At 42.0% G+C, this 16,990-nt stretch overlaps 1 protein-coding gene across 6 annotated transcripts in view; it reads right to left on the bottom strand.

The window, feature by feature from the left end:
* LOC122816964 (serine/threonine-protein phosphatase 4 regulatory subunit 1-like) overlaps positions 1-16,990 on the bottom strand; it is a 1,601,647-nt gene that overhangs the window by 1,276,228 nt on the left and 308,429 nt on the right. For all 6 annotated transcript variants that reach the window (XM_044090068.1, XM_044090067.1, XM_044090066.1 and 3 more), the window contains one exon: positions 13,211-13,357. In XM_044090068.1, the coding sequence (XP_043946003.1) occupies positions 13,211-13,357 (147 nt within the window). The remainder of the gene's footprint in view (positions 1-13,210; positions 13,358-16,990) is intronic.

A 16,990-nucleotide genomic window follows, 5' to 3' on the forward strand; every position in this document is an offset into this window, starting at 1 on the left:
TTTTGTGCTTAGATAATGATTGGGTAATCAGTGACCAGTTACCGTACACTTCTGTGTTCAGTCTATGCAGCTCCCACCGTCTTTGTGCACTATTTTATTGACTTTGTCTTACTGTGTTTTATGTAGGCAGGAGTGATTATGACTACACACAGCTAGGATATTTTTCTTCTTTTGGAATGATGCTGAAGTCTTTCTTATTGTTGAATTATGTTTGAGTCAATTTATCTTGTAAGATGTTGCCGTGATGTGCATATTACTTTGCCTTTGTTATTGCTATTTTTGTGCATACAGGATATTCTTTTTGTGTTTCTAGGATATTAATCCTCTTTTTATACGATGCTGAAGTCTGTTCTCTTATTATTTTTTATTGTTGAACTATGTTGAAGTTTTCTTTTATTGTTCTATTTTGTATGATGTTGCCGTGTTGTGCATTTAACCTTGCCTTCTTACTGCTTCGTTCTTTAGGTGGATTTGCTTCTCTATTTAGATTTCTATTTACAACTCTCTTTATATTTACATCTTATCTAAGCAACGTAAACGTTGGTTTACGTCTTATCTAAGCAACAGGCATCAAGCCGTTCTTTGGGACAATCATATCTCTTCACTACTGCCTGTTTCTATTGGAGTCCCACAGGGCTCTATTCTCGGTCCACTTCTCTTCTCCCTTTACATAAACGATCTCAACACTATCATCCCACAAGCTACCTGCATCCAATATGCTGACGACTCCACGATTATTTGCTCAGCATCTACCTCCGCAGAGCTACTCTCTCTAACTCAAACCACCTTCAACACTGTAGAAACTTGGTTCACTAGACGGCACCTCCTCCTCAATGCTAAAAAAACAAAACTTCTCCTTTTCACTCCTACCACTCGAGGCTCCCCATTAAACTTCAACATTTTATCCAATGACTCCACTGTTATCTCTCCTGACACATCAACTAAACTGCTAGGAATAACCATCGATAACAAGCTCACTTTCGATCAACACATCAATAACATCATCAAAACTGTTAATAAAAAAATTGGATCATTATACCGTATCAAACCTTTTCTCACACTGTCTACCAGAGCTACTATTGCCCACTCCCATCTTATTTCTACCCTCTTTTATGCCTCACCTATCTTCACTAACCTTAAGAAGGCCAACCTAAATAAACTAGCAACTTGTTACAATAGCATTGCCCGCTTTGCCACCAGTAACCCTTTCAGAACACATCACTGTCAAAACCTAAAACTCCTAGGCTGGCTGGAGCTACAAAACTGTCTTTTGATCTCCCAACTTACCATTGCTCACAAGATACTGTACCAACCTTATAATACCCCTATACTTTCTCAACTTTTAATCCCTTACAATAATCTTACCTCCCTTCGATCTTCATCTAAACTCATGACCAAATCTGTAAAGACCCATAACTTAGCTGGTGACTCTCTGTTCACTAATACTGTAGGAAGGATATGGAATCAGCTACCCACTGATATCACTCTAATCCCCTCCTTACCACTCTTCAAACAAAAAATCAAACTGTACTTCCAAAATCACTGGCTCTGCTCCTGCATGACTCCTGACTGATCTTCTTCTTTCCCCCTACACTACTAGAATTTTTACACTATACTTATTTACTTTACTTATTCCTTCTTCCTATTGCCCTGTTACTCTCCTCCTATGCTCCTACCCTCTCCTCCTTTTTCTCTCCCCTCTCCTCTTTTCCATCACATTACCCTTTTCCACACTACACTATTGCCTCTTTCTCTCTTCTTCCTTTGTATTTCTTCTGTAATTCCCTTCTTATCTCCCTTTCTACTTTTTTCTCTCCAACGGATTATCAAATATATGTTGCTAATCTTGATGTTTTGTAATGTTTCTACTGAATAATTATATTTTGAGTGTGTTCCTTAGGAATTTTGTTTTTTGTGCTACTAAACATATATTCTTTTTGTACTGAATTTATTTTAAAATTTGTCTCCTTGTAATTTAGTATCTGTGGAGCTTTTCTCCCCGGGCCTCTACTGAAAATGGACATATATCCAGCTAGACTAGCCCGGTTAACAAATGTAAAATAAAATAAATAAAATAAAAAATATTTCTGTTTGCAGGTGTATTTCTTATATTTCCTATATTGAACTAATTATGAACGATGTAGCAGTGTTGTGCATATAACCTTGCCTTTATAATGCTTCTTCTTTAGGTGGACTTGCTACACTATTTTGATCTCTTTTTGCTAGTGTATTTTATATATTACTAGGTATTTGCTACTGCCTTTTTTCAGTTGATACTGATAGGTTAATATGTGACCAGTTACCTTACACTACTGTATTCAGTCTAAACCACTCCCACAGCCTTTGTGCACTATATTACTGGCTTTGTAGTAGGTTGAACTGTTACGGGACTGGATAGTTTGTATTTGTATATTTTTTATTACCATTTCTTTTTATTTAACTCTGCACTGCATGTATCCTTAGTTTTCTGATGAAGTTCCAGGATGCTGATGGAATGAAAGCGCTTAAAACAATCAGCCCGTGTGTTTTCTTTTTTATTGTCCAGCAGCCTTTGAAGTTTTTTGTTTTAACATATATATACATACATACACACACACACACACATCTATATATATATATATATATATACACACACACACATCTATATATATATATATATATATATACACACACACATCTATATATATATATATATATATATATAAATATATATATATACACATATACACACACATCTATATAGATATATATACATACAGACACACAGACACACTTTATATATATATATATATATATATATATATATATATATATATATATATATATATATATACACATACATGTACACACACACACGTACATATATATATATATATATATATATATATATATATATATATATATAAATAAAACACAATAAACTTCAGTAAACTGCAGTGAAATCATCCGACTGTGAAATAAATAAAAACACTGAGGCTAAGGATAGATTCAATTAAGCTTTCGTTCTATTATGATTACAAGAACTTGTTCAGAATGACAATGCAAAACTTTAGAGTGAATGTTACATATAGAAAAAGTATCATGTGAGAAAACAATAACCGATAACAGTGCAGCAGTATTGCTGTGATAGTTATATAAATTATCTAATGAGGTGAATTAGAAGTTATGTACTCACCATAACGTTCCATCCGAGTAGGTGTATTCATTTGTCTGCAACCTGTGGGTTATGGATCCGATATCTGATCCGAACCGGCATGGTTTACCAGCTATGGATCCAAGCTCTCAGCTCCTCCCCTCACCCATAATGCCCTGCTCTACCCTCATGACCTCAGATCGAGTTTGCCAACAGCAAGAACACCCTGAAAAGGGTAACACATCATATGCAGGAAACTGAAAGGCCAGGGGGATAGGAGGGCGGGATGGTTGCAGACAAATGAATACACCTACTCAGATGGAACGTTATGGTGAGTACATAACTTCTAAATCTGAAGTAGGAGATTCATTTGTCTGCAACCTGTGGGACAGAGTCCCCAGCTACCTGAATCTTGGGCGGCCATCATGGAAGGATATTCCGAGCACCGCGGAGCCAAAGGATGCTCTACCCCTAGATGCAAGATCCAACTTGTAGTGGGAAATAAAAGTATGAGATGAAGCCCACGTGGCTGCAGCACAAATATCATCTAGAGGAATCCTAGCCTTAAAGGCTGCCGAGGTAGAGACTGACCGGGTTGAATGGGCATGTACACCTTCCGGTGCGGGCCTTCCCGAAGCTTGATAAGCCAATAAGATACATTGTGAAATCCAGCGAGATAATGAGACTTTAGAAATTGGTTTGCCCAAATTAAATTTAGCAAAGGAAATGAACAACTGGTCGGATTGTCTATGACCAGCCGTCCTGTTTAGATAAAATCTAAGTTGCCTGTGAACATCTAAGGAGTGAAGCTTGTATTCACCTTTGTTTTCATATTTAGGAAAGAAGACAGGGAGGTTAATGGATTGATTAATGTTTGCTTCAGAAGCTACCTTAGGAAGAAAGGACGGGTTGGTCCTGAGGTAAACACGGTCCGGATGAAAGACCAAGTAAGGAGGTTTAGCTGATAATGCTTGAAGCTCTGAAACTCTCTTGGCCAAAGTAATGGCTACTAAGAAGGCGGTCTTGAAAGATAAGAATTTCAGATCTACCGTAGCTGCCGGTTCGAAGGGGGGGGGGCGGTCAAGGCCTGGAGAACTAAGGAAAGGTCCCAAGGAGGAACCGCTTGCTTTACAGGGGGCCTGAGAAGAAAAGTACCTTTAAGGAAAATCTTACACAACTTGGCCGACATCAGTGGATTGGAGTCATGACCAATGTGATAATGGGAAATTGCCGCAAGTTGTACTTTGACTGTGGAACTGCTGGCACCATCATTAAAAAGAGTGGTTAAGAAATCAAGCACCAAAGGGAGAGGAACTGTGAAGGGGTTTAGGCCTTGCCGCTACGCCCACAACGAGAACCGTTTCCACTTGCTGCGGTAGACTTTCCTAGTGGATGGCTTATGAGCTGCCACCAGGATGGCCTTAACAGGGGACGAAATACCGGGAGTCCTGATCAAGAGTGGAACTGGAGCAGCCAAGCGGTCAGCTTCAGGTTGTCCAGGTTCGGAGGAGATAAGTGGGATGGATGAGATATCAGATCCGGAATGGGATCTAGAATCCAAGGAGGATTCACAGAGTGAGACCTTAGGAAGGGGAACCAGATCTGTCGAGGCCAAAACGGAGCAATGAGAATCATTCTGCACCCCAACCGAGAGGCTTTCTGAAGAACTTGGAGCATCAGAGGCAAGGGGGTATAAGCATAAAGAAGACCGGGTGGCCAAGCATGCACCAGAGCGTCTCTTGGGGAGCCTCCGGGAGGAAGTATCAGAGCGAAAAAACTGTCGCACTTGGTGTTTGAGGGAGAGGCAAAAAGATCGCAACAAGGAATTCCCCACCGTGCGAATATGCGTTCCGCTACCTGAGTATTGAGAGACCACTCGTAAGGGGTGAGAATGGTGCGACTGAGTTTGTCCGCCAGGATGTTGGACCGACCCGGAATATGCGTTGCTATGAGAAAGCGGTTGGTGGAGATTGCCCATTCCCAAACTCTCATGGCTTCTCGACAAAGAGGTAAGACCTGGTTCCTCCTTGCTTGTTGATATACCAGACAACCGACATGTTGTCCGATTGAATCGCAATTGTTCCCAAGGGAAGAAAGGCCTGAATTGCTAGCAACGCTAAGAGCACTGCTCTCATCTCTAGAATGTTGATATGCAGTAAGGACTCTGAATCGTTCCACGTGCCTTGGACGGTCCGGCCTGCAAAATGCCCCCCACCCGAGGCGGGAGGCGTCCGTGGTCACCGTGGCGAGAGGGGGAGAAGCACAAAATGGGCGGCCTCCGTGGAGATCTGGAGAGTGTAGCCACCACAGGAGGGACCGCTTGCAAGCCTTGCTGATCGCAATGGGATGATGCATAGGAAGAGCAAGATACGACCACTGGACTAGGAGTGTCCATTGGAGGATGCGCATATTGAACCTGGCGAGAGGAAGTAGCGCTATAGCAGCCGCCATGGATCCTAGAGCCCTCAGGACCAACTCCGCCGGAACTGAGCTTGAGTGGAGAATGGCCCGCAACTGGAGTTGCAGATTTTGAACTCTGTCCGCAGTGAGGAAGGCTATTAATCTCCTTGTGTCTAACCTGGCACCTATAAAATCTATGAACTGCGTGGGTGCTAGGTTGGATTTTTTTGTGTTTATTGTGATGCCCAGACGGGGAGCAAGATGGAGAAAGGAGTCTCGCGCCAAAAGTAGTAGATGCCTTGTTGGGGCAGTGAGGAGCCAGTCGTCCAGGTAGGGAAAGACCTGTACCCCCTGAAGCCTCAGGTGGGCCGCTACCACTGCTAATACTTTGGTGAACACCCTGGGGGCTGTGGTGAGACCAAAGGGAAGGACCCGGAACTGGTAGTGACTGGCTCCCAGCCGGAAGCGGAGAAACCTCCTGGAGCGCCTGTCCATTAGTATGTGGTAGTATGCATCCTTGAGGTTTATGGAGCACATCCAGTGATTTTCTCCCAGAAGGGGGAGAATAGACTGTAACGTGACCATTCGGAACTTCTCCTTGGGAACTGCCAGGTTCAAGAGTGAAAGGTCTAAAATTGGTCTTAGATCCCCCGTCTTTTTTGGCACTAAAAAGAACCTGGAGTAGAACCCTGATCCGATCTGGTCTGGGGGGACGGGCTGGATGGCTCTTTTCTTTAGCAGATGGCCAATCTCTGCCAAAGCGGCCTCCCACTGACCGGGTGGAACGTCTGGGAGGGACTTCAATTTTGGCAAATGAAGAAAGGGTATACGGTATCCTCTGGATATGATCTGGAGGACCCAGCGGTCTGATGTTATGGACTCCCATGCCGCTAGGTGCTCGAACGTCCCCCGACTGCCTCCAGAGTGGAGCAGCCGGGCAACCCTCAGGGCTGCTGCAGGTCGCTCAGAGAAGGTTCTCTGGACCCAAAATTCCTGGGAGCCCCTCTGCCCCTAGGGCGGCGTCCTCCCTGTCCTCCTCTGCCACGGAAGGACTGGTTGTCCGGAGCAGACTGAGATTGCTGCGACTTCCGGAACCACATCTTCTTCTGTCCCTTTTGGTTCCTAGAATAGGGCCTCTGGGGAGCAGAGAAGCGGATTCCGACGGCAGACAGCGTCTTCCCGTCCTTCTCGCTCTGGATCAAAGTGTCGCGAACAGTTTTGCCAAAGAGGGCAGAACCATCGAAGGGGGCATTCGCAAATGACGCCTTGAAGGGCTCTGAGAAATCGCAATGACGGAGCCAGGCCTGACGCTCAGTAACTAGGCCTGCCCCTGCGGCTCTAGCGGCACCTTCCGTAGCATGGGAGAGTAGCCGCATAGAGGTATTGGTGACGGACCTGAGAGTGGCCATGCGGGTGGAGTGCAGCACTTTGCCCTCCTCCGACATGGACTCTGGGGGGGATGCAGCGTATTCTTTAATAAGATCGCGCTGCATCCTAATCACGTGTGCCAGATAGTTCAGCGCCCTTACAGAGAAGGTCGCTGAACTAAACATCCGCTTCCCCAAGCGGTCCATCATCCGAGACTCCTTGCTCGGGATGGACTGAGGGACTCTCCTGAGCAAGTTCCTCTTGGTGGCCGCCGCCGTCAACATGGCATCTACCGGAGGCCCCTTACTCCAATGGGCACGGTCAGCCGGGGGACTGAGAATACGGTCGGGCCTTTTAGGGATTGGCTCCACGGTGTCCGGTTCCTTCCACGCCCTGGTGGTAATGAGGTCCACCAGGGGGTCGGCAGGAGGGGACACCCAAGAGGTAGACGGGCCCGCTTCAAATGCCTCCAAGAACACGGACTCGTCTGAGGAAGACTTGGGGGCAGACCACCCCCCCCCCTTATGCGGAGCATTTCCATGATGTCTCCAAATGAGACATCCTCGGGGGGTGACCGTGGGGAGCCTTCCCCTTCCTCCAAATCCGTGTCTTCTGTGAGAGACTCGGGGGAGTCAATGTAACTCCTTTTGCACGTATGTTTGCGGGGAACATCCTCCGGGGGGCTGTCAGAGGACTCCTCGCAAACAGTAACCTGTTCTGTTCCAGGGGAACAGCTTGGGGCACAGGAGCGGGCTGTCCCAAGGGCCGGATGGTGGAAGCCTGACCCAGTGCAGAGGGAGCGCGGGACGGAGCCGGTCCGGAGACCCTCAACAGGGCCCTCTTCACTACATCAAAAGCCGAAGGGGAGCCGACCTCGACCAAAGGATCCAACAATCGGCTCCCCCTCGGATCCGAGGAGTGGATCGGACCCGCCAAGCGCCGGATCCGAAGGGACAGTGCGCTCAGACACAGACGGCGCCGAAGGAGCACTGATCCTCCCGGATCCGAAGCTCGGATCCAGGCTCCGAGAGGTCGGATCTGAAGCACTCGAGGGCAGGGTCGGATCCGGCACCAGTACTATCGGCGCCACCCACCCCGCCCGGCTGCTCGGCTCCAACTGCTCCGAACCCGGGTAGCAGGTCGGAGAAGGGAGCAATTGGCTTGAAAAAAGGGGTCGAGCTCCCCCCCAGACGGGGGGGGGGGAGGCAAGAGCACTCCCATCTGCATCTGGGCCTGGATTAACCTTCTCATCATCCGGTCCAGATCAGCGTCTGACAGGCTATAAGTTGATCTCGACGAGGCTACCGAGGTAGGCCTTGAGTGCCTCCTCGATAGCCTCGACGGAGATCGGGTCTCCTCCTCCTCAGGTCTCGGTGAAAAACACACTGGAGACCGGAGCCGAGGAGGGGGAGAGCCAGCAGACAAGGAGGCCGGAGGAGAAGCCTGCTTGGCTGGCGGGGCCGAAACAGAGGTCTCGGCCCGCCGCTTATGGTGCTTCTCCCTCCGGTCCTTCTTTCTAGCTTCTCTCTCCTCTGAACCACTACAGGGAGGTTGAGTCCCAGGAGGAGGAGGGGGAGCCGGAGAGGAGACAACCGTAGAAACTGTTACCCCCGAAGGAGCGGAGGCCGGAGCCGAGTCTGGTGGCAAAAGACCCGCCAAGACAAGCTTGGACCTCCGCTCCTTCAATGCCCTGGGGTTGAACCCTGCACAAATGGAACATCCAAAAGTGAGGTGTTCAACCCCAAGGCATCTAACACACCGAGTGTGGCCATCAGCCGGGGAAAGCTTATGGCCACACTCGGAGCACTTGGAGAACACAGCTTTGGGTTGTTCAGACATCCCAAATGCAAAAAAGTTACTTAAACTAGAGTTAAAGCAAGTAACAAAACCACTCAACAGGCCCAAACACACGCTATGCTACCAGCAAGGGGAGGGAAAGGTAAAATTAAATTTTAAAACACTAAAAGTATGATTAAGAAATAGGGAAACCTACACTTCCACACAACTTTCACACAAAACTTCAAAAATTAGCACTTTAAAGACTAAAAAAACTGCACTTAGCTGAAGAGCTTAGGAACACAATCTGGTCACCAGCGCGGCAAACGAGATCTGAGGTCATGAGGGTAGAGCAGGGCATTATGGGTGAGGGGAGGAGCTGAGAGCTTGGATCCATAGCTGGTAAACCATGCCGGTTCGGATCCAATATCGGATCCATAACCCACAGGTTGCAGACAAATGAATCTCCTACTTCAGATCAGTGGTTTTACAAAAAGAGCAGTACAAGTGTAGATATATACATGTCATGCATATTTAAAAGCTGTGTAGTGCTTTTTCAAAACTAGCAATGACAGTGTAGATATATATATATAATACATATCAATGAGCAATGTAGTATGTATAGATTATGCATATGCTGAGATTTAGGTGTACCATTTTAGTGCACATTTAATGTTAATTGACTCATTTAAACCGGGTGGCATATCTGCACCTAGCAGAAGCTGCCACTTTAGTTCTCTCAGCTCAAGAAAAACATGTGTCACCAAAAAATGGATCTACTTGTTCAAGAATTAAAAATGTAAATGAACCATTACAGAAAGAAGTGTGTTTAGCTAAGGCATTTTTGGTATTCAAATGTCTAATGGCAGCTAAATGCTCTTTAACTCAGAGTTTTCTGGATGCCTTTCCTATGTAAAAACAATTACCTGCTGAACACACAGCAGCATATACTACAGATGTAGTATGACAATCAAAATGTCTTTGAAACTTAATTGTATAATTTTGATGCTTGAAAGTATATTGTGAGCTTGTATAAATGTGAGGGCATACAACACACTTCTTACAACAGAACATGCCTTCACATTTGCAGTCGAGGAAGGTGTAGGTACAACAAGAAACTGTGAATCAGTATTCTCTAAATGCATACGAACAGATTTAGTTTTCTTGAATGAAAAAGATGAAGCTGTACCAAATATACCTGTCAAGTATTGCGAATTGGATACTAAATCCCAGTTATTTGTGATAATCTGTCTAATAAGAGACATGTCTCTTGAAATAGGCAGTGGGGAAAACTAAGGCACTTGTCGGTATTATTCTTTTTCTTAGAATCAACAAGATCATAAATCAGAATAGGCATATATTTAGAGTATCTAAGAGATGCCACTTTAGTGAAAATATTTTGTACTAGTGAAGGTGGATAATTTCTCTGGTAAAACATCTTTTTTAAAAGATCAGTTTGAACTTTAAATTCAACATGATGGCTAGTTAGACGAGAGACATATATGAATTGACCCTTTAACCAGATTCTTTTTCATAAAGTATGGGTGCTGACTTGAAAAATCCAGAAAATTATTCCTGTATGTACTTTTTCTGTACACTGTAGAGCAAATGCTATCATTTTGTAGTATGTCAATTTTAGTGTCTAAGAAATCAATAGATTTACCAACTTCGAAATGACAAGATTAAGAAAACCTACACTGATATTCATGTCTGTAATAAACGTGTGAAGGTTAGTAACATCTCCTCGTCATGCAAAAAATATCATCAATAAATCTCTTGTACAGTAATACTGAGTCAAAGTTGTGAAAATGTGAAAGATTTTCTAACTCCCAAGCACTAAGCACCAAATTAGAAAAGCTGGTGCAACTCTAGAACCCATTGATACACATTTGATCTGCTTGTAAATTTTATTATTAAAGTAAAAGAAGTTGTTATTGAGAACTATCTCAACTAATGTAGTAATAGTTTTAATTTTAAATGCATAGAATGTGGTGTATTTTTCTAAAGACAACTGTAGTAAGTGTAGACCTTCCAGGTGTGGAATATTAGTGTATAGTGACTCTATATCTAGTGTGACTAGAGTACATTTGTGTAGTTCATTTTTTATACTGTGAAGCTCATTCAAAAAAGCCAAAGAATCTTTAAAATTATGTGGTGTACCTTGTACAAGTGGATTTAGAATAGAATCTAAACACTCTGCAATCTTTTCTGTCTTCGTTTTTTTGTTGGAAACAATATGTCTGAAAGGTGGAGCGGATTGATTTTTATGTATCTTAGGTATTCCAAATAACCTATCCAAGTTAGGGTAAGGAACATACATGAAATTAAATTCATCAGTAGAAATGGCAGTGTCTTTTTGAAAGAGTTTTAAACTTCTGGCTATTAATTTGAAATGTTTCATAACAGTATTGTAGTCAACCACCTGATAAAAATCTTATTTTGTAGGGTTTCTTCCTTTTTTTTTTTTTTTTTTTTAACATAAACAAATTGTTCCATCAGCACAAAACCAGTACCTTTCTCAGCTTTCATAATACGGAGAGACTACACACACATACAAATATATATATATATATATATATATATATATATATATATATATACACACACACACACACACACACATATACACATACACGCAAACACATACATATATATATATATGTATATATACACACACACATATACACACAAATATATATACATACAAATATATATATACATATATACACACACACAAATATATACATACACAAATCTACACACACACACATATACACGCTATACATATATATATATATATATATATATATATATATATACACACACACACACACACACACAATATATATATATATATATATATATATATATATATATATATATATATATATATATATATATACACATACATACACACAACACACACAATATATATAATAGAGAGAGAGAGAGAGAGAGAGACAAATCTACACACACACATTATAGGTCACATTAAAAGGTGGGGAAAGTTTTTACATGATTTATTGTGGTCTCATTTTTTATATCACAAAAACCTGGCATTTTAACAGGGTTGTGTACACTTTTTATATCCACTGTATATGTGTATGCATAAATATATATATATATATATATATATATATATATATATATATATATAAGTGTGTGCTTAAATATATACACACACATGGATGGATGCATACTTCCAGAGCAGCATGAATTCCAGCATATTTCTTGCCAATGCGGGGGGGGGGGGTGTACAAAGAGTACCATGCTTACCGCTGCTGTACAACTGTTGTAATCCCTGATGATCAACCTCCTTCTCAATGTCCCAGGCTACCAGGGTTGTGAGGAATATATGGGTCACAGGGAAGAGGGGTTTTATGATCATGAGAGAATGAGGCCAAAGACATTTTGCAAAATGTTATCTACAGAAGCTTCACAACTCCTTTAGCTGTTATGTGGCATATGTGAACATTCATCTGATGCACTGCAGATTTATGTTGGGACTAACAAGTGACTATTAAAATTGGTTTTACATTTTGGATAAATTAAAACAAAATTATGCTTACATCACTGTGACTACAATACATACCTCATTAACTGTCCAGGTTTTTGCAAAATGTCCAGATTTCTGCCTCAAATGTTTGGTCTGTTCATCATAAGATTTGTGGTTTGCTGAGAAACTGAAGACTGACATCACTAAATAATGGCAGACATTTGACTTTCATACTTCATAGCCTTCAGAAATACAAAATGTATTATTCTATCAACGTTCTAAGCGTATAACAGCAGTATTAAAAATTTTGTCCATCCGTTGTTTTTGCCTTTGATTTCTTGAGCTAAGAGGTTGAGAAAGGTTTGCCCCTATTCCAGCTTGCAATTCTACTGTATTAGACACTCCCACAACTGACAGACTTTCCAAAAAATTAAGTAAACTACTAGATAAGTAGATAGTCCATAAATCCATCTGCATAAAATATTGTACTGCACCTAAAAAATAACTTTCTGTTACATGCAAGACAGCAATTATCCAAAAAGGAATATGAAAAACTATATGTATAACAATCCAGTTACAAGCTCCATGACATTTAACATTCTGGGGTACTTCACATTCTTTATTATCTCTCAGCAAGATGGTGGCATTTGGTTACATATGTTTAAGGGTTTCAAGTAACAAACTGCCATAACATTCAGAATTTTGAAGGTTTTATTTTAAAAGGAAAACATTTAGATAATTCTACACATTTAAGAACTTTGAACTTGTATGCTCACTACTTGACCATTTCTTATTAACAGAAACAACTGTAAGAGCTTTTTCACCAGTAATGACCTAACGTAACATATTACCTGCACTGGTTTAACATACATCTGCACTGGTTCATCTACAACACTGTAAATGCTAATATATACATGGTCCTTTCTCAAAATCCTGTGCAAGATGAATTAATATACAAAAAAATCTATAGGTCAGAAATCTTAAGACTGCAAAAAGTTTGCTATTTATATCATGACATTAGATGAATTTATACTTACAGCAACTGCTTCAACCTTGTAGTCATCATCACTGTCTGGAGCCGCAAGTTCTAACAGAATTGGGCACACCTTGGCTTCTATATCATTTTTATCAATGAAATTCTGCTCCAGTAATACCAACAAGGCAGCCTGGCTTGTCTTCCTTACCTAAATTACAGCACAGGAAAACAGAACACTGTCACTTCTTAATTATGGCTGCAGATAAACAGTATACTAAGAAGCTATGTCATTTACAATTTAAATACTCATGCTTTATATCTAGCTGTATGGATCAGCAACAAAAGATCAAGAAAACAGGCAAACTGCTTGACGAATCATTCCTATCTATACATGGATACTACAGAGGACTTATCACTGTAACGTGTGTGAAGAACTTCCACCTCTGAAAGGTACGTCACAAACATCAGTCCTTCCCCCCTCTACACTTTAAAGATGCAAAATATGCTCCTCTACAAGACATGCCTCATGTATGTTCTGTGGGCGATTTAAGTTTGACACTGTGTTGCTTCAAATGTCTTTTTCCATCATACCAGTCAAAATGCAAAACTCTCATACAGCAATACACAAATCTCTTCAACCACTGTTCAATAATAGTTATGAGATCAGACAGCAACACACTGAACTCTTCAACACACAGAAAAGACAGACTTAAAACAGCACTCACCAATGTGTTATGTCTTCTGCAATTTTTTAAACATGTAAACTAAAGCAAGAAAACTGAACAATGACATCTGTAGTAAATTAAATACATTTTAAAAAGTTCAGAATTCATCTTATTTTATAAAAGCACAGGATAATCTAAGCAAGTATATCATACATCTGTTGCACAACCTGTCAAATAAAACGCTACTAGACTTGTGTCTTGCTGCATGCCCCATTCTGTACTAAACGTGCCTGATGTGCACCCATCATAATACCACAGTGTAGTGATTATGAACTAGACTTCCATGAACAGATAAGCAATTGAAGCCTCTGGGCCCAAACTACACCTCTGAAACGAACTTCCACTACATGTTAGAGTAGCACCCTTGCCACCTTCAAGTTAAACCAAGGAAAAAACAGCCTCAAAATTCCCCTGGTCTGCCCTGCACTGCCTTCTTTGAGGCTTAAGGGAACTTCTGAATACGAGATCTAATAATGATCAGCAGACAGATTTCCTAGTATTTATCTATACACCTATACAAGTGGCAGATGAGCAAATCAGAACTTTTGTCTAGTTGAGGATGAGGCCATCTGGATTTCTGTTTTAGCAATTAAGAAAGCAATTTATCCAAACTATATTTTATTAGACAGTCTCAGTAAATAAGTACCTCTTTATCTTCTGGGTCTTCAGCAGCCAATGATGCTACTGTGAAGTACAGTGCAGACAGGATCTACTGTTTTCACAAGAAATGTTCTGTTCTTAGAAGATATGTTAAACCCACTGCATTAGAAAGTACAGTTGTGCAAGTCCTACTTACCAGTAACAGTAGAGGTTTGTAGAACACACTGCCTTACTGGTATATGGGTAGTGGTGCCCACTACCTTACCTTTGACAGTCTATCAAAGCTCAGAGTTCCTCCCACTGCCAGTCTGTGGGTGTGTAGGACCAGGACTGTCCTGCAAACCCACAGATGGGACTCTGCTTTCTTGGGTCCAGCAGGAAGTGCAAATGAAAATGCATACTTTGCTAACACCTTCTGTTCCAAACCAAAATACAAGCGCGTGTGCACATACACACTCACACACTAAAACAGCTGAACAAAACTCAGTGGCAACTCCAACAACAAAATACAGCCAACAAAATGGGGATGGTGGGAGGCTACGAACACCTAATGTTAATTAAGTAGGACTTCTGTAACTGTATTATGTTCAACAGACAAACTGGCTTACTGGCATATGGGTAGATTCCCAAAGCTTACCCAACCTGGAAGAAGGGAGGATAGCGGGTCCAGGAGCCCCTGGAGAATGGTCATAGTGAAGCCTGCTCTGGATTTAGAAAAGACATCCAGCTTGTAGTGCTTCATAAAGGCATGGACAAAGGACCACATTAATGCCTCTAGAGTGCATCTAGAGTCCACTCCTTTCTAATATATCACTGAAGAGGAAAGGGCATGGTGGAGTACCCCTTTACCTTGCCTTGATTAGCCCTGCCATGGCGGGTTTAACAAAAAACAATACCAGAAAACAACTAATGTGCAATGCCTTGCCTAGAGATAGGCTGACATTTATTTGCCCCTGTGAAGGAAATATAAAGGCTTTTGGTCTTCCTTAACAGTTTTGTTCTAAGGTAGTACCTGAGATACCAATGCACATACAAGGTACAAGTATCCTCTCTCCCTTATGCTTCGGTTCTGGAAAGAGCACAGGGAGGAAGAGAGAGACAGATAGTGATTTCTGAGACCACTTTTGGCATGAAAGAAGGATTAATGCATAACACAACCCTATCCCTGTGAAAAATCATGCAAGGCTGTCCCACTATGATAGCTTGTAGCTCAGAAACTCACCTTGTTGATGTCATAGCAATAAGCACAACAGTTTTCCACTTTAAGAACTTGAGATCAGCTTTATCTGTCAGTAAAGTCAATTTTGTCAAGAACCCAGTTAAGATCCCACGAAGAAGGAATTTGCTTGAGAGAAGGTCTCATATGCAAAATTCCTTTCATGAACTGTTTTATGAAAAAAGAAAAAGGGGGATCCATACACATACAACAGAGATGGCCACTAAAAACTCCTTACCAAATGCATATAATAAGCCATCCTGAAGTAGCTCACACAAATATTTCAAGACCAAGGGGATAGTAACCTCAAAGGACCCTCTGTTGCTATTTAGGCACCACTTAGAAAAGCGCATCCATTTGTAAACATAAGACTTTCTAGTAGCAGGTTTTCTGATCTCAATTAACACCTGCTGCATATCTTCCTAAAACAAGTGCCTAAGCAGAGTCAATACTGAAACATCCAGGCTGTCAATCTGAAGTTTTTCCAAATTGGGATATGTCAGTCACCACTGAGATTGTGTGATGAAGTCTGAGGTAATTGCCCACGGCCAGTACCATTAAAAGGGGACACCAAGATTGCCTGTGCCAAAAGGAGATCACCACAATGACCTTTGTTATTTCTTTAACTGTCACAGGTACCTTGTGAATTAGTGGATGGGTGGGAATGTCATCAGGAACATTTCCATCCAAGGGAACATGAATGCATCTGTCCTCCATGCATGGCTGCAAGGATGTATGGAACAGAATTTCTCCAAATGCTTGTTTTTAAAGGAGACAAATAGATTTACTTTAAGTATTTGACACATCTGGACTAGGCCATGAACTGCCACTTCTGTGGGTCTGCCCAGGATCTGCTTAGTCCGTCAGCCACAATGTTCTGCTCTTAAGGGATATATGATGCCTGATGAGTCAGAGACTGCTATAAAGCCAGATCCCAAGCCATCACTGCCAACCAGCACAAGCAGTAAGACTTTGCACCCCCTTGTTTGTTAAGGTAGTACACACTACTGCGGTGTTGTCCATAACCACAAGAATAGACTAGGAGCAGAAGTCAATAGGTGGTTAAAGACTTTCAAGGCATGAATCACCTCCAACATCTCCTTGATACAGGTGTGCTCCATTCTTCCATGGGCCTCCAAGTGGCATGCTCTAGCATCCCCAATGACAGAGCTTCCCAAGCAAGTCAGACAAATCTGTCTGGACAGATTGCACTGGCACTGGGAGAGAGAGAAAGGAAGCCTTGGACTGGCAATAAACTATTCTCTCCGTGACTGTAATTCTTGTCTGATGAAAAGAAATA

Source organism: Protopterus annectens, chromosome 12.part0 (assembly GCF_019279795.1).
Source record: "Protopterus annectens isolate FY-2018-M chromosome 12.part0, PAN1.0, whole genome shotgun sequence".
NCBI classification, from domain to species: domain Eukaryota; kingdom Metazoa; phylum Chordata; order Ceratodontiformes; family Protopteridae; genus Protopterus; species Protopterus annectens.